This window comes from Theobroma umbraticum, unplaced genomic scaffold (assembly GCF_002168275.2).
Source record: "Theobroma umbraticum cultivar Fairchild unplaced genomic scaffold, ASM216827v3 scaffold_44.0, whole genome shotgun sequence".
NCBI lineage: Eukaryota > Viridiplantae > Streptophyta > Magnoliopsida > Malvales > Malvaceae > Theobroma > Theobroma umbraticum.
The window spans coordinates 8,563,055-8,586,727 of NW_018397255.1; the positions used below are offsets into that span (position 1 = coordinate 8,563,055).

General features: G+C 34.6%; 2 protein-coding genes across 3 annotated transcripts; both read left to right on the forward strand.

Annotated features, from left to right (window-relative positions):
• Nucleotides 1-595: 595 nt before the first annotated feature.
• Nucleotides 596-15,561, forward strand: LOC110429451 (BTB/POZ domain and ankyrin repeat-containing protein NPR1-like). The gene is made up of 4 exons (XM_021445505.2): nucleotides 596-1,967; nucleotides 13,807-14,563; nucleotides 14,809-14,961; nucleotides 15,086-15,561. Exons 1-4 carry the CDS (start codon nucleotides 1,407-1,409, stop codon nucleotides 15,385-15,387), a joined length of 1,773 nt encoding a protein of 590 aa, XP_021301180.1. The 5' UTR covers nucleotides 596-1,406; the 3' UTR covers nucleotides 15,388-15,561.
• Nucleotides 15,562-16,669: 1,108 nt separating this feature from the next.
• Nucleotides 16,670-22,756, forward strand: LOC110409591 (uncharacterized). 2 transcript variants are annotated; one of them, XM_021418981.2, is made up of 9 exons: nucleotides 16,670-16,949; nucleotides 18,264-18,412; nucleotides 18,649-18,737; nucleotides 18,818-18,956; nucleotides 21,229-21,303; nucleotides 21,393-21,514; nucleotides 21,615-21,690; nucleotides 21,817-21,876; nucleotides 22,313-22,756. In XM_021418981.2, exons 2-9 carry the CDS (start codon nucleotides 18,299-18,301, stop codon nucleotides 22,439-22,441), a joined length of 804 nt encoding a protein of 267 aa, XP_021274656.1. In that variant the 5' UTR covers nucleotides 16,670-16,949; nucleotides 18,264-18,298; the 3' UTR covers nucleotides 22,442-22,756. The 2 variants fall into 2 exon arrangements, with proteins under 2 accessions (XP_021274656.1, XP_021274655.1); XM_021418980.2 differs by having other exon boundaries at nucleotides 16,674-16,949; nucleotides 18,198-18,412.
• Nucleotides 22,757-23,673: the final 917 nt, after the last annotated feature.

A 23,673-nucleotide genomic window follows, 5' to 3' on the forward strand; every position in this document is an offset into this window, starting at 1 on the left:
TCTTCTCTTCATTCAAGACTCTAACGGTCTTGTTGTATCGATACATTGCTTCTTTTATTTTTGAATTCCTACTATAATGTATCGATGCTTTTTTCTATGTATTGATACTTTTGAACTTCCTTACAAGGGTTTGGCCATTTTGTTGAAGTGCATCGTTACAGTTGCTAATGTACTAATATTTTTAAGGTAGCAAGCATTCTATTTAAGATATATCGATATATTTGACTCATGATGTTTTTATTATATAAAATGATAAGTGATATTTTAACTAATGATAATTAATTTATTATTAATAATAAGAATCTATTTAATCAAAGATAAAAATATAAAAATTTTAATTAATATAATAAAAAAGTTAAAATTTATTTAATTTTTTTTAAAAAATATAATATCTATTTTTGATTATTTTAATAACAAAATAAATGTAACGTGTTATGTCTATATTTTCGAAAAATTAGACAAGAAGTAAAGAAAGGAGTGTAGAAAACAGGGCAGTGATATTTTGATCGTGAAATAACACTTCTAGAAGCGTACGACTACCCTTTTTCTCTTTCTTATCTCAATCAAATCTTTGGTTGGGACAGAATATATCCATCTTTCCAGCCTTGGGCAAAACTTTATAACAAGTGTATGCTGCTAATTTTATTCTTTATTAATTTTAGAATTCTAAAGGCTTTAACAGTTAGATTCATTACAATCCACAAACACAACAAGCTTCTGTTGGCAAATTCTTGGGAGAAACCACCAATCTTCCCCCGAGTGTCCCTACGATCTCTCCGTTTTCTTTTGTCCAATTTTGCTTTTTGGATATTTTCAGTGTTTAGCATGGAAGACTTCTTACTTTTAAGTCAACTGTGTACGGTTTATTTAAAGCCTATGGCAGGTTTCCACAGCAGATCCATTTGCAGCTACTTGCTTGAGTGATTTTCAAGTAAAGTCATATCCTGTTTTCTACAACCAACCCTTTTGCTTGCTTTCCTTCTTGCCTTTGGTTTTTTTTCTTTCAGAATTTGGCTTGTTCAGCTTATTTTTTGAGCAGGGGTTGTTCTTAATCTTTCACACTGTTGTTTCATGGTTTTGGAGATTCTGGGGTCTTTTTATCAAATGGGTAATTCATAAAATCTTCAAAATTTTCTTTGGTTACTTGTTTCTTACCAGTTCTTAACTTCCTTTTTGGTAATATAACCTTATTAACAATAATTCTCTGTTTCAAGAAGGCTGGCTCCTCTTGTGTACTATCCACTGTCTTCATCTATCAACAGTTTCTTCTTTCTTCTCAAGTAGTATGGGGTATCTCTAATCTTCAGTTGTGTTAGAGCTTTTGATAAAGCTCCTTGAAAGTTTGATTTTCTTTGATGGTTTGAAAAGCTTGTTAACCTGAATTAGGATCCCTTAGATTCACAAACATGGAATATGGGAATGAAATTTCATCACCATTAAGCTTTGCCTCATCCTCTTACTTATCGGATGGGTCTGGTGGTCACCTTATAGAAGCTGCCACAAGTACGGAAGACCCTGGGGCCAATCTTGAAATTCTGAGCCTGAAGAGGCTCAGCTGCAGTCTTGAAAAGTTGTTGGTCGATCAGGAATATGACTACAGCGATGCTGAGATAGTCGTGGACGGCAACATCGCTGTGGGGGTGAATAGGTGCATACTGGCTGGGCGGAGCCAGTACTTCCATGAGCTTTTCAGGAAAGGGAGGGATGACAATTCCATGAGTAAGGAAGGCAAACCACAGTATCTGTTGTCACAGCTAGTGCCTCATGGTCGGGTGGGGTATGAAGCCTTCAAAGTTTTCTTGAACTATTTATATACTGGAAAGGTTAAGCCGTCACCTAGGGAAATCTCAACCTGTATGGACGATGCTTGTGCCCATGATGCCTGTGGTCCTCTGATTACTTATGCTTTGGAGTTGATGTATGCTTCTGCCACATTTCAGATGAAAGAGCTGGTTTTGCTTGTTCAGGTACGTAGCCCAAAATATGATACTTCCTTTATTTTGGGAATCTTGAGGGTAATTATGTAGAATGTTTTGGACCGCCTGATTTACTGAGTAGGTGGAATATTTATATAATGTAGATGTATTATAAATGACTACTGATGAACATTCAAGGCTTATATCTATGCAACGGAGTTCTTTGAGGAAAAATTGGTTTGAGTTCTTTTTATAAATAGATCCCATGTATAAAGTGTTTTTTAAAATAATTTTTTTTATAATTTTAATTATTTTCAATTAAGAGAAGTATAATTTGAACAAAATTGCTCTTAATAAAACCGATTCATTTTTTTGACTTTTTTTCCTTAATCCAAAACCTATTAACGGGTCAAGTATGTTTAAGTTTGCGGCTCAAATCAACTCATATTTTTTGAGTTTTACTTACTAAATTATTCATCTTTAGAGTATTTTTTACTAAAAAGAAAATGTTTAAGCATTTTGAGTATTTTGAAGTAATTTTTAATATACGAAGAAAATTTTTGAACGTTTTAAGCATTTTTAAGTATTTTGAAGTGATTTTTGATATATGAAAATTTTTTTTTGAACATTTTGAGCATTTTTTATATTTGTTAATTTTGTTGTTAAATGAAATATGGTGTATCGTTTGAAATTGTTGATCTTGTTAAATAGAATTAAGTAGTTTTAATAGTTTTTAAACATTGCGTAATCGGATTTTGGATATTGTGTGACTAGTTTTTAAATATTGTGTGATTAATTTTTAAGTATTGCGTGACTGGTTGATATGACATTGCGTGACTGGTTAGTAAGGTATTGCGTGATTTAGGCATTGTTTAAAAATCAGTCACGCAATGTCTAAAACCAATCACATAGTGTCTAAAAATCTATCACGCAATGATTAAGTCACGTAATGCCTAAAAATCAATCTCGCAATACATAAAAATTAATCTAATCAATTTCAACTCTTCAACTTTGGGGTTATGTGAATAATCCAAAAAACCCAAGAATCTAAAACACATTTTTTTTTTGAAGCCATGACATTATTTATTTTACAAAGGACAGGTTACAAAACTCCATAACGTTCCAAAGCAAGACAAAATATATCCTTATCAAGAGGGCCTTGCTTACTACCTTATGCAAGAACAAAATATGCTCTCTTTACAAAATATTCTCTGAACAATTCCAACTCAAAAACTCATAAAAAGAAATAAAATCTCCAATAAACATGCTTAACAATCATTTCAATCCCAAACATAACAAAATCGTGAACCACTATAAAACCCATCAAACATGCTTTAACTGTTCCTTCTCCTTGAGCCCATAATCTTAATAATCTGATACAACTCATCAACACAAACATCTCCATCGTAGCACACGTTTCGAAGCAAGTTGTCATTAGAAAGCATCCAATTACCACATTCTATCATGCTGACTTGAGAACCCTAAGATTGTTGTTCATCGTACTTGAGAACCTTAAAATCCAACATTCAAAAAAAATAAAACAAAATAAGAAAGAGTTTGATGTCATCTTTGCTATTTAAGATGGCGAGAATGAACTGGATGGAGATGTAGATAAAAATAGTTAAAATTATAATGAATGATATTTTTGAATTGAGTTTATGAGGAAGGTTATCTCTCATAATTTCGTCAATTGGTTTTGTGTAAGTTGAAGCAAAACAAGGGTTAGGCGAATGAATTTGATTGTTATAAATTTTCATAAAAAATAAACAAAAATATAAAATTGAAGGCGTTAAAAGGACTAAGCCCCATTAATGGAGTAAAAATTAGGATTTTAAGAGATAAACAACGCTGCTGTTTATAGTGGTTCACTTTATTTTAAGTAATCTATATGTCCAATGTTAATTTTGACTCTTTAATCAATTTGCTAATACCTCTATAAGGATCCGATCGAGCATAACCTGCATGATGCTCCATTAGATTCACACAAGCTCTAGCTAGACTCTCATAAGTGCTTTTGGACAATCAAATTAATTAAACCTCATAGACCAATGTGCTAAAAAATCGCATAAAATCAGACTTTGCAGGAGTCAGGATCACACCCACAAACAAGAATTACAACATAATTCAATAAAGTTTACTACTCAAAAGAACCTCTCATAATTGCTAAACAAAGTGATCTCAATAAAAAACTGGAGCACAAAAGGCTTCAACAACTGGAAAGATTGATCTTTTAGGCTCTAAAGGCTGTTCTTCAAGGTGTTTAGGGTCCTTTATAAGAATTTTTAAATGAATCCTGAGCAACTGTTGTGATTTTAACGAAGTAAGTTTCCCAAAAAAAAAAAATTAAGAACATTGTTTGAATAGAGAAGAAAAAACAGTGAAAATGAATAAGAGGAAAAATTGAGAGAATAAGTTTTTTCAATATGTGAATTCCCGCTCGAACTTCTATTTCATTTTCAGTTTCTATACATCACCACCATGAAAAGTCTGATTGAGGCTTAAGATGTAGCTTCGAGAAAATGAATTCAAGATTAGGTGAGCTAAGCACAGAAACAAAAGCATTGTTTTTTCCAGACAATGGCTACCAAAGAAAATAACCACAAGAAAACATCAGAAGGATAAGAAAAAAAAGGAGTATAAGTCTTAAACATAAAGAAACAACATCGTAAGCTGTCGTTTAGCTAAAATAAGTAACTATAATATATAATAAAATGGTAAGGAAGCTTGAGGTTTAACTAAACAAGAACCATGAACTTAACGAAACGACCTTACACCCTTGTGTATTGCTAGAATTAAATTGGTAAAGTTGAAACGTCTTCATTTTGGCTTATCCCCAGGTATTCTCCTACTTCAAATGCCCGTTGCTTCCCTCTAGAGCTTCAAATTCTACTTCCATACCAAATTCATGATCATCTTTCAGCACAACCCCATGATCACTAGCCTGGTAAACACCCAACCAAGATCTCAGCATTTCAAAGCTATCTTTAGTCAACCCCGTGTTGACTCTATCAGCTAAGTATCAGTAGTACAATACTTAAGCTCAATTTCCTGATCTTTAACAGCTTCCCTCAAAGCATGGTACTTTATCCTAGTGTGCTTTATGCGTCTATATTGTACTGGATTCTTAATTATAGCAATTGCAGATTGATTATCAACATGAAGCATTGTACTTTTGCATTGATGAAATCCCAAATGTGAAAGCACCTTCTTAAACCATTGAGCATGGTCTGTTGCTGCAGCAGTAGTAATGTACTTAGCCTCAATTGATGATTGAGCTACAACCTCTTGCTTCTTTGAGTTTCAAGTGAAAATTGTATTTCCAAATGAAAAACAGAAACCACCAGTGCTCTTTGAGTCATCCACAAATCCTGCCCAGTCATTGTCACTAAATTCTTGGAGCTCACCACTTTCTTGCTTCAAGTACCTTAGGCCAAAATCAACTGCACTTTTCACATATTTGAGAATTCTCTTTGCAGCTGTAAAATGTATTACTGAAGTAGATTGCATGAACTTTGACAAGAGGCTTGTAGCAAACATGATATCTAGTCGAATTGCAAACAAGTACAATAAAGGCCCAATCATGCTTCTATGCAACTGTCCATCAACTTCAACTGACCTATCAATCTGATTAAATTTGAGATTAGCTATCAATGGAGTGTGAACAGGTTTTTCAACAGGTCCTTTGCATGTTTTGATTGATGCAAGACAATCTGATCAGAGGCTTGTTGAACCTCTATTCCTAAGAAGTATGTCATCAATCCCAAGTCTGTCATCTCAAAAACAGTCATCATCTATGCTTGGAACTCACTTAAATATCCATCATCCGGGCCAGTAACCAACAAATCATCAACATACAAGGCCACTATGAGTATCACTGAGTTATTTGAGCTTTTCACATAAAAAGTAGACTTAGTGATGGTTCTGTTGGAGCCTTGACTCCTTAAATGCTCATCAATTCTCTCATACCAGGATCTAGGATCCTATTTAAGGCCATATAAAGCCTTGATCAGTTTACACACTTTACCTTCAGAGCCCTTTTCTTCATGGCCTTCAGGTTATTCAGTATAGATGTCCTCTGACAAGATTCCATTCAAGAAAGGAGACTTGACATCCAAATGATATATTTTCTAGCCTTCCTTAACTGATAAAACAACCAACAACTTAATGGTATCATGCCTGGCAATTGGTGCAAAAGCCTCAAAGTAATCAATACCATAAATCTGAGCATAGCCCTTCACAACTAACCTTGTTTTGCGCTTGTTAACTAAATCATCTGGATTCAACTTTGTTCTGTAAATCCATTTGACTCCAATAATTTTGTTCATCTTTTCTGTCAAGACGTATCCCAGATTCATTCTTTTTAATCATACGTATTTCAGCATCCATAATAGCCCTCCAATTTGCATTAGAATTTGCTTCAGTAAAGCTACAAGATTTGATATTGCAACATTACACTTGCTGTATATATCTTGCAATGTTCTTGTACCTCTAACAGCAAGTCTATCATCTTCAATGTCTATAGAGTCTATCTTCAAATTATAGCTGATTATCCATGTTATAGACTGTATAACCCTTGAAGACTCACTATAGCCAAGATGAATAGCCAGGATTGACTTGGAGTCCAATTTTGCTCTTTTCTCATTTGGTACTTTGGCATAATAGATGCAACCAAAGGTCCTCAGATGTGTAACAGAAGGCTTGCAGTCATACCACATTTCATATGGAGTTTTGCAAGTCAAAACTCTAGTATAGGTCATGTTTAGTAGGCAATTTGCAGTATTAACTGCCTCTGCCCAAAATGCCCTTTGTAAGCCTGTCTGAAACATCAAGCGTCTTGCCATCTCAACCAGAATCCTATTCTTCCTTTCTGAAACTCTATTCTGATGAAGAGTATAAGTTGCAGTGAGATGATGTTTGACTCCAAGTTTTGCTAAGAAATTTTCAAACTCAGCAGCTGTAAACTCTGACTTCTTAAAACTCTTATTTTCATACAAGACTGTGTCTCAGCTGCAGCTTTAAATCTAATGAACTTGGTTAATACTTCAATTTTATGTTTTAAAAAATATATCCAACAAAATCTGGTCAGATCATCAATGAACACAATATAAAACTTCATGTTATTTAGTGATAGAGTTCTCATTGGTCCACAAATTTCAGTATGTACCAACTCAAGCTTCAGACTAGCCTTCCATCTTCTCTCCGTTCAAATTGGTTTTCAGCATTGCTTTCCATATTGGCATACTTGACAAAGCTTATCTGGTTTCACTATGACAAAAAGGCTTCCAATCAAGTCACCATATGCCATCTTAACCATTGAACCGTAGTTTACATGTCCTAATCTCTTATGCCATATATCTGAGGCATGATCTTCACTAACAAATGCACTATGGTCTATTTCCATAAGATTCGGAGGATAACATTTGTTTTTCATCTTAACTGTCAACAATTCACATCTTGTGGGATCATATATAATGCATTGTTTATCTTTAAATAACAAGGCATAGTGATTGTCATCTAACTAACCTACAGTAAGCGAGTTTTGGTCAGCTTCAGGTACATAAAGAACATTATTAATAAACTTAGTACCTAAAGGAGTATCAACAGCTACTATTCCAATACCATGAATCTTCAAAAACACACCATTTCCAATTTTGACTCTGGCCTTGAAGCTTCTGTTGAACTCAGAAAATAGATCCTCATTAGCAATAAGGTGATTCGAGCAACCATTGTCAATCAACCAAGTGTTTCTTCTGTTAGAATCATCATTAGTTAAAGCCATAAATAGCAACTCTTTAGACTTATCAGCTTGTTCAACTACCGTAGCATTATATTCATTTCATTTTTCTTTGCCTTACAAACCTTTTCAACATGTTCTAGTTGGTTGCATGACTTACATTTCACATTTGGTCTATCCCAGCAATATTTAGCTGTGTGATTTCTTTTCTTACAGTGAGAGCAAGGAGGGTATTTCTCTTATTGCTTTCCCTACTTCCTATTTTCAGCTTTGTTGCCCTTACTTCGAGCTTCTTAGAACCACCACACTTGACTCTCAAGCCCTTAGTCTTTGCAACTAAGGCATTTTCAAGAGAGCCTTCACACCCGATGTCTCTTCTTTGCTCTTAGGCCCACAATGCATTGATTAGTTCATTCACAGATATCCTTGTTAAATCCTTTTGAGTCTTCTAGAGAAGAAATCTTAGCTTTGAATCTCTTTGGTAGACTCACAAGGATTATATTTACCACTTTTCTCTTAGTTACTTCCTCTCCCAACAATTGCAGCTGATTAACAATTCTTAGAACCATATCTGCATAGGCATGTATACCTTCATCATCCTTCATTCTCAATAATTCAAACTCCCTTGAGAGATTCAAGACTTGAATATGCTTGGTGCAATCACTGCCCCAAAACTCCTCTTTCAATGTATCCTATATTAGTTTAGGATCATCAAAGGTCATTATCCGAGTGAAGATTGAGTCTTACAAAGCCAAATTAAGACGTGATAAAGCTTTATAACATATTGCAACCACTTCACTGTGCCGTTTAATCTGTGCCAAGGTAAGATAGACATGCTTCTGAACTAGTGGATCTCCCTCTACCTTAACTACCTCCTATAAGTCGAAGGCCTTAAAGTACGCCTTCATCATCACAGACCAAATTGGGTGATTGGATCCTAAGAATGTTGGAGGAGCTGAAGTGGAATATCTTGCTGAGGCCATTGATTAATCAACCATTGTAGAATATCTAAATCTGATATAAACATGACTGTAAGGTGCCTTAAGAAATAGAAGGCTTTGATACCATGTTGTGATTTTAGCAAGACATGTTTCCATAAAAAAATTGAACACTGGATGAATAGAGATTAAAAAAAAAAAAAGTGAAGATGAATAAGAGGAAATATTGAGAGAACAAGTTTTTTCAATCCTTGAATTCCCCCACAAACTTCCATTTCGTTTTCAGTTTATATACATCACCTAATAACATGAAAAAACTGACTGAGGCCTAAGATGTAGCCTCGAGAAAATGAATTCAAAACTAGGTGAGTTGACCAAAGAAAACAAGGCATTGTTTTCTGTGCTAGACAACGGCTACCAAAGAAAATAACCAAATGGCTTTTGAGCCTTAACAAGGAACACATCAAAACGATAAGAAGAAAAGGAGTGTAAGTCTTAAACATAAAGAAACGACGTAGCAAGCTTTTGTTTAGCTAAAACAAATAACAAGACTATAATAAAACGGCAAGGAAGCTTGATGTTTAACTAATCAAGAACCATGAACTTAACAAAACGACCTACACCCTTGTGTATTGTTGGAATTAAGTTGGTAGAGTTGAAACGTCTTTGTTTTGGCTTAATCCCAATTGTTCTCCTGCTTCAAATGACCGTTGCTTCCTGCTAGAGCTTCTGATTCTGCTTCCGTACTAGATTCATGATCATCTTTCAAAAGTAACATCCTAGAATAGCAATGCTTTGAGGGCACATGCATACTAGTAATGACCTAGGTTTCCATGTTATAGCCAATTATATCTTAATCTTATTTTTCCCTAAAATAATTATTTTGGTTTTGAAAGATCACTTTGAAAAATAACATTTTCAAACAGTGCCTTGGCGATAATAGGGCTTGTAGATTAGTTTTGATGTTTATAACTTGACATGACACTAAATCAAAAATGATTGAAAATTTCTTATCATCACATTGACTTTTAGGCAAATATTGTGCTTCAGGCTCTAAACAAGTAAGGAATACTTTGTATGTGGAAGAATTGTTACCAATGAAACTAATTCACTTATTTTGTTCTTTGAATTTGTTGAACAAGTTTTTGCCTTTAGTCATAGATGTCTTGAGAAATAGGAAACCATTAGCTTTTATTATGCATTGCTCTTGTTTATCTTTCAGTTCATAGTTTTCAAGAACCCATGAGACTGTTGGAAGGTGATGGGTTCTCACACACTTGATAGGGAAGAGGAATTTTCTAAAATATGAGAGAACTGGAATTCATTTGACTTTGCTTTACTTTGAAAATGACTTACAAAATGACTTAACTTGCATGCTGAATTACATAGCTATTGATACTAGTTCGAAGGATGAATCTAGATAGAAAACATTTAATTGAATGACTCTTGAAAATAACAAAGCTTATCTACTATTAACTAGTTACATGAATTACTCGATTTATGTATGACTAGGTTCATGTTTATCTTGGTTCATAAATGGTTAAGTTCATGAATTCAAGTTTAATTTCCAACATTCCCCCTAAACTTTGAACTTTTTCGAACTCCAAGCATGAACCTCAGCTTTTGGAAACTATCATACTGGAAGGGCTTCATAAAAATATCAACTTGATCCATGGTCTTCACATATTGCAGCTCAACTTCCTTCTTAGCAATGCATTCCCGAATAAAATGAAACCTTGTGTTAATATGCTTGCTTTGATCGTGAAACACCGGGTTCTTTGCTAAAGCTTGTGTCGACTTGTTATCAATCATGATCCTAGTAGCATCTCCTTACTCTAAGTGAAGTTCTTTCAACAATCTTTTTAGCCATGTAGCTTGGCAAGTGCAAGAGTTGGCTACAACATACTCAGATTTGCAAGTAGAAAGTGTAACAATAGGTTGCTTCTCTGAACACCACGAAATTGCATTGTTTCCAAAAAAGAACACAAAATGGGTAGTACTTTTCCTATCATCAAGGTCTCCCGCAAAATCACTATCACAATAACCCATCAACTTGAAATCATTAGAGGATGAATAAAAAATCCCATAGTCAAGTGTCCCTTTATTGTAACGAAGTAACCTTTTGGGTGCCATCATGTGTAATTTGGTGGGATTCTCCATGATACAGCTCACAATTCCAACTGCAAATAAGATGTGTGGTCTTGCACAAGTCAAGTACCTTAAGCTTCCAGCAAGACTCTTGAACATTGTTGAATCAATCTTTTCTTCATCGTTTTTGATCTTGGACAGTTTTGCTCCACATTCCATGGGGGTGTTAACGAGCTTGCAATTAAGCATGTTGAACTTCTTGAGCACCTCCTTTGCATATCCTTCTTGAGAAATAAAGATGCCTTCTTTCATTTGTTTCACTTGGATTCCCAAGTAGTAAGACATAAGTCCCATGTCGCTCATTTCAAACTCTTAAGCCATAGTCTCCTTGAATTTCTAAAACATCCTTGGATTGTTTCTAGTAAAGATGAGATCACAAACAAATAAGAAATCTTCATTTTCTTCTTTTCCATAAAGGATATCCTCATGCTTGCATTGAGAAAATCCATTTTCTTGCAAGTATTTGTCAAGGCAACTATTCCAAGCCCTAGTGTTTGTTTGAGCCCATACAAAGCTTTCTTTAGTTTCAACACTTTATCTTCTTGGCCTTTAATAACATATCCCATGGGTTGTTCGACATAGACATCCTCATTAAGATGGCCATTTAGAAAAGCGGACTCAACATCTAACGGGTGGATCTTCCACTGATTTTGGGCAGCAAGAGAAATCAATAATCTAATAGTTTTCAAGCGAGCAACCGGAGCAAATACCTCTTCATAATCAACGTCTTGCTTGTGTTTGTGGTCTTTAGCTACGAGCCTTGCTTTATATCTCTCCACTTCTCCTTTAGCATTTTTCTTAGCCTTGTACACCCATTTAACTACAATAGTCTGATGGCCACTTGGAAAAGATGTTAACTCCCAAGTGCCATTCTTCTCAATAGCTCGAATTTCCTCGTCCATGGCTTGAATCGATTTCTCCTCCTTCATGGATTCTTCAAAATTCAAAGGTTCAATGTCAGTGAATAAACAAAATGGATTTACATCTTTTAACCATTGAGTTCCATTGTGAATGTCCTCAAGGTTTTGATATTTTGGGGTTTGTTCATTTGAAGATGACCTCGGTGAAGATGAAAGTGATGATGGAAGTGGTGAAGTTGGAGTAGCTGCTTCCTCTCGAACCTTTTGAGTAAACTCTTCTTCATCTTCAAAATATGGTAAGAAATCATAAGACCCTTCTTCTTTAGAGTCCCAATTCTATGATGCATGTTCATCAAACTCTATATCTCTGCTAACCACGATATTTTCACTGCTTGGATTAAACAACTTGTATCCTTTTGAATTTTCATCCTTCATGAATTGCCAACATTCATGAATTCAAGTTAATTTCCAACAGAGACATTGATTCAGTACTTCATGATCATTAGATCAAAGAATTAGCTTGCAGAAGTCTTCATCATTATCACTCCAACTAATAATCATAGTGTTCTTCTAGGGAGGAAATGCTAAACGGAAATTACTTAATTCATATCTTTCTTTAAGTATCTTTTTTTAAAAATAATAAACAAAATTTGAATTCAACTCTTTTAATAAAAAATATATGTATCGAGTAAAAAAATATAAACACTTACCATCGAACCAAATACTTGGACATAAAAATTTTTCTTTTGATCATTTTTCAATCCGTGAGTCCTTTAAGACTTTCTGCAAACATGGTCTCTTCGTCATGTCCGTTTTCCACTTTTATTTTCTTCCTATGTGACTTTAAGAGTAATGCCTTTCTTCTTGATTGGCAGCTTCTCTTTTATTTAACAATCTCTACCCACTTTCTTGGTTGGCTTGTGAGGATTGTTCATGATCAGCTTTTAAGCTTTATAATTTTTAGCTTAAATAAAGCACCGTATACTTGCTCTCTAAGTAATAGGACTAGTTTTCGCCTGTAAAGAATGAAGGCATAGTTGTAGATTGTCCTTCGTCAAGAGTGATTCTGACAACTTGAGCCATATAACACCTCTTCAAGGTTTTTCAAACTTAAGGAATTGAAGACCAAGCATTAAAAATGAGCAAAAATTTGTTCAAAAAAAAAAAAAAAGCAAACTATGAAAGAATGTTGAGAGAACTGAGCCTGAAGTACGTATGCTAAAGAGGGTGAAAAAGAAGAATAAATAGATAGTGCAGTAATTTAATTCAATAATTTATAGTGATGGTCTGATAGATGACTTAAGAAAAAGTTCAGACAGATGATCTGGTTTTGTCCACCACTTAGTTTCCTCTCTGTAGTTTCCAATGAAGCATGCCTTTGATTGCTTTTTCCATACACCAAAGAAAAACTTAAGGATATCATCCACCAAATGCTCAAACCTACTCATTTGACCCAACAACCGGCGACTCTTCTCTAGTCTTATGCTAGAACTTCCAAGTTAGGATTTTCTTGCATGCATCCCATGCACCAAACTTGAACAGTTCTGGCTTACTTACACAAGTTTTATTCATTGAGGTTTCTATGTTTTCTGATTGAAGTTCTGCTTTGATTGACTGGAATGCATGCATTATGAAAATTATGTTATCATATTCTTTTGTAGCTATAATTTTAGTTGATTGGATACTAGTATGGCTGCACAAATTCTCATTGAATTTATAGCTTCCTGTTCTTCTTTTTCTTTTTTTTTCATTTTAGTGCATGAATCTTTTGTCTAATTTAATGGTTGCAGTGTTTTGGAATCTAAGCAACTATAAACTGCTTCTATTGTCTCAAATGCATATTGATGCTAAGTTATATTATGTTCTCAAAAGTTATGAAACTGAACTGTTGAATGATTGCCCAGAGAGTTTTTTTTTTTTTTTCTATCTCTTGGTATCTGCTGAAAGTGAAAGCAGTACAAATTTGGGTAAAACCATATTCTGATGACCAATCTTGCTTAGGTTTAACTAGCATGCTTTCTTTCCTTTAATTTTCTGCTCATTATACTACATTCTTAGAACTAGAGTCAAGCCACAGGCAGTCACCTTGGGGCATGTTTACTTGATGAATGAAAGACTCATAGTTATGGTCAGTTGATGAATGATAGACTTAGTTCTCTGTACTTGGCTTTTAGGAAGATGTCTGACTCAACTTCCTTCTATCAATGAAGCGCCATCTTTTGAACTTTGTCGGGAAGGCACTTGTGGAAGATGTAATCCCAATTCTTGTGGCCGCGTTTCACTATCAACTTAACCAGCTTCTATATGACTGCATCCAACGAGTGGCAACATCGGATCTGGATGATGCATGTCTAGAGAAAGAACTTCCTTGGGAAGTTTATGTTGAGATCAGATCAGTCCGTCTCAAATCTCATAAGCTCTTGGCTGAGCCAGGTGCAGTGGAGCTAGAACCAATGCTTGAAAAGAGAATCAAGAGAATTCACAAGGCATTGGACTCTGACGATGTTGAACTGCTCGGGCGTCTTCTGGCGGAATCCAATGTCACATTAGATGATGCTTTTGCACTCCACTATGCTGCTGCCTACTGTGATTCTAAGGTTGTTAACGAGGTGCTCAGTCTTTGCTTGGCTAATGTCAATCTTAGGAACCCCCGAGGGTACACGGTTCTTCATGTTGCTGCAAGACGTAAGGAACCATCAGTGCTGGTGACCCTGCTGAATAAGGGAGCCTGTGTGGCAGAGACTACACCTGACGGCCAAACTGCCGTTGCGATTTGCAGGAGACTAACTCGGCCCAAGGATTATAATGAGAACAAAAAGCAGGGGGAGCTATCCAATAAAGATCGTTTGTGCATTGATGTCCTTGAGAGAGAGATGCGGAATTCATTAGAATCTTATAATCAGGGAGTTTCATCGCAAGTGATGCATGATGATTTACACATGAAACTGGATTACTATGAAAATCGAGGTAATTTAAATTCTGAAATTTTTGATACTGCTAAATAATTCTGAAAACTTGTTGCTCGAACAAGACCTTAGATACGTACACAGAGGTTACACCCGTAATGGCAATAGGGGCTGATACTTGCAATCTCTATATAACTCAGGCCTAGGCCTTAATTTCATCCAGAAAATGATACTAATGTACTCAGGATTTTTGGTTCTTCTAGTTGTTGAATGCATGCAAGTGCTAATAATTTTTTGTTTTGGCAGTCTCGTTCGCACGGTTGTTGTTTCCTGCTGAAGCCAAGCTGGCTACGGAGATCGCAGATGCAGATTCAAACATAAGGGAAGTAAATTTGAATGAATCACCTAGCATGCAGACCAAAAGGCTTCAGTTGAGACTGCAAACCCTGCTTAGAACAGGTACCATCCATCATCCGCATGGCCTATTTTAGTCATGACACTCTGATTTGCAGTAACTAATCTGGTTTCTCCTTCACTAACGTTGAGCATTTTCTGAGTTTCCTTTCTCTATTTTGTTCGGCAGTGGCAACTGGGAGGCGCTACTTTCCGCATTGTTCAGACGTGCTTGACAAGTTTCTGGTGGATGATATGTCTGATCCTTCCTTATTTGAGGAAGGAAGTCCAGAAGAGCAGAGGCTGAAGAAAAGGCGATTCACAGAACTGAAAGAGGAGCTGCAACAGGCATTTTACAAGGACATAGCAGAAAAGAAAAGGTCGACTTCGTCACCATCATGCTCATCCTCCTCATCTACCGCTAAAGAGGGCGGTGCTGCTGCTGCGGCTGCGGCTGCTGCTCCGCTGCGTCACAAGACTAGAAGGAAGTGATTTTATTTTTGATTTGATTTAATTTAGATTTACTCTTTTTCTTTGTACGTGGAACTGGAAATTATGAAAACTTAGCAAGTTCTGTTAATATTTACTAATTTACAGCCAAGCATTGGATTAAACATAAATGTGCTTACATGAGTATTGTAATTTAATTAAAATTAAGATTTACAATTCCTCTCATCTTATTTTTGGGTTTATCTTTCTTCTTTGCGAATTATTAAACATCAACATTTTAAAAATTTTAAAACTTTAAATAGAAAATTATACTAAAATTGACGATATGCTAAAATCTTCCTACAAGTGGATGTATGTGGGACCCCATTCTTTTGTATTTTGCTCGAATAGGATATGGTGGAATTTCATATTTGTCGGCTTCTGGATGTCACTTTATTTTTCTAAACTAGAGTTTACGGTTTTGTTGAATCACACCATATTTTCAAGTTGAATCATCTCGTGAAATTTATCTTATTGGTATATTAGTGATGTTGAACTGACAATCTAATACAATTTTTTCAAAAAAAAAACAAAAATTTATATCGCAACCATAATATATATCATGTCAAACATTTTGAATAAAATAAATAAATATTTCAATTCGAACAAGCATGAGAAAACTAGTAAGTTTAGATGTTACACTCATTAAGATTAATTTTCTGAAGAGGCGATAATAATTTTATAACAAAATGATATTAGGTCAAATTTAATTTAGACTTAATTAAGGAATAGCATCTAGGTTAAATTATCATTTTTGTTCCCCCTCTTTTATGTGCATAGGGGTTTACCGCTATGCTATTAATGACTATGATTTTAATCTTCAAAAAAAAATTTAGACTTGATTTGTGCCAAATATTACTAGAGAGAAAGGAAATAAGATTTCTTTTTAAAGAGAAAGTAACAAGTCCGTAAGACACGTTAGTGACTCATACACATTTATTCTAGTTGGTGATATTTCTCGTGATATGAATGCAAATTTAAAATTTAATGTCTTTGCTTTGCATTATATTAAATAAAATTAAAATAAATATAAAATATAAATTAATATGTCTTTCATATCAAGTGAAAAATGAACTAAAAGATTGAGAGGAAATAATTAGTAAGTTGTTAGAGTACTTAATTATAAGTGACATAATCTAAGATAATTATTGTCAAATGAGGAAAAAAAATATATTTTCCAAGGATATCAAATCTTCTTTTGCTTTGGATGATACAATTTTGTATTGCTATTATTCACGTGGAATAGATGCGTGTTGGCTTTAGGCAAAAGCATTCTTTATGCCTTTCTGAGTTTTGAGTGAGTTCCCGATTGGTTTCTTCCCGTTTCGAACTAACTCATTGCCACACATAATTGAAAGCGAATAAAACCATGGATTATTATAATTACAATTTTGCTAGTTATTATTATCCCTATATATATATAGACATTCATCATTTCCAAAATAAAAAGCAAAGGAAAATTGCTCAGAAATCCAGTAGCTTCCATCTCTCGCTTTCTCTTTGCCCAAAACCCAATCCCTGATTTCTTCCACGATTTCCGCTGATTTTTACTTTCTCCGATTCCGGTACTCCTATTATCCTCTCCTTCATTTTCTTTCTTTCTTGGTCCTTTTCGGATAAGTAAATTTTTATTTTTTTATATTTTTTTCGTTTCTTGCTCTGTTTTGTATAATATTTTTTGTTTTGATGGTAATATTATTGGAAATATTTGATCATAGAGTAATGCCTGGTTCGTGGTTTTTGTGCGTTGGTGATTATGTTGAACAGATATGTTTCACAAGTTTAAACTTGTAGGAACGATCGAATTAGTTGCCTTCAATCAGTGTTGTTTCAATGTTTAATATTATTATTGTTTAGGAGCTTAAATGATAATGGATGCAATAGGCTAAGGGTTATAAGTTAATCTTGATTAGTTTTTCGATGCCTAGTGAAGAAATTGTATTTCCTTCTGGTGCATGCAATGGCTGCAAAGGAATTGATGTGAAAGCTTGATTTTATGTTCTGTTTCTTCATTCTTGGGCCTCGTATGGATTCTTTTTTAATAAACTTGCACAGCCTTTTGCCAGGAAACATAGTAGACTGAATCTTTGATACGGGAAACAAATTCTGAATCTTTTATGTTGTCTTGTATTATTTAATCTAAACCTTCTTTGCTGTAAGATATGCTATTTAATGGCAATTTATTGTGTGATATGAAAGCACCATTGGTGTAGATGGAACGTTTTGTGTTAAAATGAATCGATCATGCATGCTATTCGAACTTGATGTCTTGACCTTGTTCAACATCCCAAACTTTGAAGGAATTCTTTCATCCATAATTTGCACCACCAATATTGCCTGTGTTCAAGATTGAAATGCTTTAGATATTCTTTTACTGCCATGCAGATCTAAAGTTATATGCTGATCAATTTTAAGAATAGAATATTGCTCAATGGCTTTGAGGATTTGCCTGTGTTCATAGTGCTAAGTCTCTTTTGCGTCATAATGTACAGTTTCACACCATGGCCATCCTCCCTTTGCCCCTATTTTTCTTCTTTTTCAATGATTGGGAAGAAAAAAATTATATAATCCTTTGAAAAAAATTGTGATATGATTTTCTGATAGTCTTTCATATATGGTGAACAACGTGGTCCATACTGTTTTTTCTTGCTTAGAATGGAATGCAAAGTGGTGCATATATTATATATAAAGGTTAAGTGCATTATGATTCAAATCAGAGCAATTTTTAGTCAGAGCATAAATTTTTTTTTTTAATATTTTTTATGATGTTCATTCTTTTCTTAAAATTGTGTTACATCCTGTTCATCATAAAGAACGAGAAGAATACAGAATTGAAGAGGCAATGGAAAATTCATCTTGTTAGACTTGATTGGCTGCAGAATGTGTTGTAATACTGGTTTCTAGAAAGGCAACTATGGAGATAAAATCTTACCAGAATCAGGCTGAGATGCTGCTAAAGGAATATTTACTAGCAGATTCCTTCATCCCATACACATCAGTTATTTGTGGAATTTGTGCTTGCAAGATGGTATGTTTCCTCATTGATTCATTTTTCAGTTTGAAAATTATTCTGTTGAGTTAGATTGATGATTTGGATGATATGTATGAAGCTAATCTTTTATCTTTTTCTTTAATTATGATTTTTTCCATTGAGTTTTTGTTTCCTTTTAGTTTTTTTATTTCTTTTATTTAAGCCTTTTTTCTCCTCTTCTACTATCTTTCCCCATTTTTTCTGCCCAATTTTAACCATTATTCCTTTTTCAGGTCTATGATCTTACCCAGTTCTTTAGCACTGTTTACTTTAAGAGCTATCCTAGCCTATCAAAAGTCCAACGCACTGAGTGGAGCAACCGGTGACTGATATTTTCTAGCTTGGATATGTTATTATTTATTTTTATCGATACAGAATTTAATGTCTGGATGGTTTATGCAGATCCATATCAACTGTTCATGCCATTTATATAACAGTCTTGTCCTTATACTTTGTATTTTGGTCAAATCTCTATTCTGACCACCAATATGCTGGCCTGATTACTTTTCGCAGTTCTGCACTTTCTACATTCACTTTGGGGGTGAGGATACCTTTTTCTTTTCATTTTCAAGTGAAAAGTTTTGGATTTGAGATAATATTTTAAGCATTTAAATCTGGTTTTTTATGCTTGGCTTTAGAATGTTGGATATTACATTTGAAGTTTGATCTACCTTGCCCTTAAGAACATGTCTTCTTCGTGATAATTGTTTTAGTCATGCACTTTGGTACATAAATCCCACCAGAATGGTTTCTTTTAAGCATGTGTAGTGTATCTTTGAGAAGGAGCAATTAAGTGCGAAGTTTTCTTCATTGAATTAAATTTCGATTGAATGGAAGTACTTCTAATATGATTTTATCTCATTTCCATCAATAGGACAGATAATTGTAAATTGCTGTTGATTTCTTATTGTGAAATTGACCTCCAATTTACAGAGGATTGCAATGAAGAGTCTATCATATGTGTCTGTGTAATATGCCACCCTTGATTATGCCTGCAGAACTGTAGTTCTTTTGTTTTAATGTGGTTAAGGCTCTCTGCCATTTTGTTTCCTAGCTCCTATCAGGATATAAAATGTATCTCTTGCACAAAATTTTTGTTTATGTGCAAAAGAAGCAATATAATCATGGTGCAAAAATACACATTCTTTTCTATAGCATTTTGCCAACTTTTAACAAATGGAACTTTGAGCATAAGTGGTGCACTTTACGAACTCAAGGTCAAACTCTGGCATTGAAACATTATACTAAGCTGGGCTCAAGTTTTCTTAGAGATTTGCTAGGCTTGGCTAAATTTACCTGTGTTGTGTGATTAGGGAAACATGCCATGGAAGACTACTTATCAGAGTAAATATCACGTATGTCACCTTTAGCTAGCTTCTGATAAACATATTTTCCCATGATTGCAAATGTGCAATTAAAAACTCCAACTCCAACATTATCAATGTACAATCTCTGTCCGTGTCTGTCCATGAGGCATGGCCCACTCCTTGAATAACTAAATCACATATGTTGTGATTTTACATCCATTATCTTCATCACACAATGGACAACTGGTGGAGTGCTAGGTCAATGCAGATCTGTCTCTTGAAGCTGATCAGTGATGACTGAAGCACCCAAGCATATAGGACTGCCATGCTTTCTTGTCTATTTTTAGTGTTCTTTTTTGAAAAATTGTTTAAGAAGGTGAACTCTTGAGAGTTTAGGTTGCTTGCCTTGTTCATTTCTTGTTTGGTTCTTGATTTTGATTTTTCCTAAAAGATATCTTCATTTTCTTTTTTCCAAATATGTATAGAAATTGCAAGGGTAAAACAGAAACAGTTTTCACAGACAATTATGGCTGTGATAGACTGTAACAACATTCAGTTGTGGTCATTAAGCACAGCGATCGTTGTTATTTGAATACCCAGCAAAATAGGGTCAGTAGCGGGTACGGAGGCTGCTGCAACTGCAAAGTAGCAGCTTGGGCTATTGCTTATAAATTCGTGTGTTCTTAGATTGAAACCCTTGTAAATTTTGTATCCTTTTCCAACAGCATTTCCCCAGCCTACTCATAGTCATTTATAATTCGTAAGGTATGCTTAATTTGATGGCCTTACCTTTGTTCACTTATATGTTATGTTAGGCTTTGACTATGATGCTTCTTGAATCAGCTTGCAATTAGTTTTAAGTAGCAAACTAGTCCAGGTCACTATGCTTGAAGCATGTCCAGTTGGAACAGCAGACCTAGGGAAGCAGTCACCCCAATCTTCAATCTTCAACCTCAAACTTAAGCTTTTGCAAGCTCTGCCAAAGCCTATTGGCCTAGTATCTTGATTGTCATGACTAGGGTAACTAAATCCCTAGAAAACTTAGCCAATAACTCTTACTCTATTGACATTTGTCAATACTTTTAGGCCAGGAAGCACCATCCGTATATCTCTAATAGGATGCAATATCTAGAATATGCTTCTTGTAGGATTGGTTAGAGTAGGCATTTGCTTGCCTTCAATTTTATATTGCAGAATGATGAACTATCAAATGAATGACTAAATAAATAAATAAACACAGACAGATAAGCTCAGAATGTCATGCAATTATTTACTAACCACAGACCAATTTATTAAGCCTGTCCGTCCAGTCAATTTCTTAATGTCGCGGGGAAACTAATTGTAGCACTTCATATGTACATGGAGTAATATTGCTGTCAATTCATCTTGCTGAAAATTTTCATTCTGTCTTAGCATTTCCTTTAGTTTATGTTTCACCACCTCTAGCTGGCTTCTAATTAAATTAACCTTACATGACATTTATTGAGGGTTTTTATTTTTTGACAGGTGTCAGTTGGTTACTTCCTTGCTGACCTGGGGATGATCATTTGGTTTTACCCTTCTTTGGGTGGAATGGAGTATGTAAGTACTTTTTTGTTTGATTATAATGTTGCCTACCTTTTTCTTCTTATCAATCTGATGTAAATCAACCTAAAATCTTGTTATTTCAGGTTATTCATCATCTTCTGTCAGGAGCAGCAGTAGCATATTCTATGTTGACTGGGGAGGGTCAGCTTTACACTTTCATGGTACTCATCTCGGAGACTACAACCCCTGGGATCAACTTGAGATGGTAATATCTTATCTATGTACAAGTTCATTCCACCTATTCTGTTAATTGTAAAAAGAATATTACTTTACTCCATGTTAAGTATATTCCCAGTTTCATATAGGTATCTTGACACAGCTGGAATGAAGAAATCCAAAGCTTACTTAATCAATGGAGTTGTAATATTTGTGGCATGGCTGGTGAGTGAAATTTGTTTATTACTTTCAGATTTTCTCCTTTACTGTTATTGCTTGCATTGATGTGGAAGATTCCTTTGACAAATTTTTCTGGCAATTAAATATGATGAAGTATGATATTTTTGGCAGGTTGCTAGAATACTCCTGTTCATGTATCTCTTTTACCATGTCTACTTGCACTATGATCAGGTAAAAAAAAATTCCTGCAAAACTTTATCTGATGTCAGCTGTAGGTGTGTATATTCTTTTCTAGCATACTTGGTTTTTTAATCTAAAATTTTTAAAACTGTCTTAAATTCTAAATATTAAACTGTTGATATATTTCACATTAGCCTGACATATACTGTAACTAATGTTGAGAACATAGGTCACACGAGGATTTTAGTGTTCTGCTTGTTCTAAGAAGCAAGAAAACCTAACTGCACTTCAGAGCAGTAGTAATCTTGACGGAGTTGAACGTAATGTGCTAAAACCATGTAGGCATCGTTTTTAAAATGTTGACATGGGTTTGGCATTTAAATGTGTAATTATTATCCTATAATTGTTTCATTTTTATTTTATTGGTCCAAATCAATCTGTTTGGTCATTATGGTAACAGCATGTTGTTGTTTTCTCCTTAAAACAGGTTAAACAGCTGCACAGCTATGGGCTATTTTTAATATTTGTGGTGCCATTAGTCCTAGCAGTCATGAACTTAATGTGGTTTGGAAAGATCATCAGGGGATTAAAGAAGACATTAGCAAAGAGGCAGTGAAGGGTACATCGAGACTGACATTGATGAAGTGACATTGGCAAACGAACGGGGTTTATTCATCGTCATGGTAGGCTAAATGTCCTGTGCATTCTCTCTTCCCCTCCCTCTCTTACTGTGTAAATGATATGAAGGGTATACCATGCAAGCCGCGCCGTGGTTTTTGATTCAATGTGACAAATCATGTAGTGCTGACGCATAACTAAATCTGTATATGATCGGATACGAAACATGGATGGGAATGGTAAATTGCCACTGGCTGGTTTTTAAGAGAATGATTTGTTTCTTTTGGTCCAATAAAGGACCGCTCATATTTCATCCACCTGACTTGAGCTTAGGGGCCGAAGTTAGAGACTAGTGTCTCATCGAAGGTCTTGCGCGTGGTTACCTTACCATACCTGCTTTATGCTTAGAAGAGACAAGTTGGCCCAGGCTAGTGGGATTAGTGGCATAAATTACTTTATGCCTCAGTCTTCCTCTCTCCTCACTGTTTCATAGACCCAATTCACTTGATTATGTTGTTCCATGTTGATCAGCAATAGGAAATTCCTTTACTAATCAGAATTTGATAGGAATGTCAATAAAGTAGTATGTAAATGAGTATCTAATACTGATCATCGGAAACTCTTATAGTTTTCAATTTATTATATTATTCTTTTAATCTAAAGCTTTTTCTTTATTCATTATGTTTTGAACCTTTTTATTAACAAATTGGACTTGGACTTCAAATGCCTAATTAGGCTTAAGATCTAAAGTATTAATTGGATCTAGAGCTTGATTTATTAATTAATTGGCTTAAAACCATAATGTGTTAATTGCTTTTAGAATTTGGAATTGATGGGTTAATAGTATCTTGGGACTTGATGCTCCAAATTTAAATTATTTCAAATGGAGAAAATATAAGATTTTTACAATGTAGACACCCCATTTTATTATTTAGTTATTTTAATTTATTTTATTTCTTAATTTTATTTCTTGTTTTATTTTGGGTTTTGGTTTTTGGTTCTATGGGATTGAACTCCTTTGAGGCCTAAAAGGGTAAAGCTCAAAGACAGCCTAAACTTTTGACAGATGGACCTTAGGGTTCCTAAAGAAAATATATATACATAAAAACTAAAAAGAAAAAGAAAAAAAAATCCTTGTGAGGGTTGTCAATGGGTAAAGTACTCTCTAATTTTGAAGTATCTAAATCCTAAATGTATAAGAGATAAAGTACTCAAATCTTATTAACTATT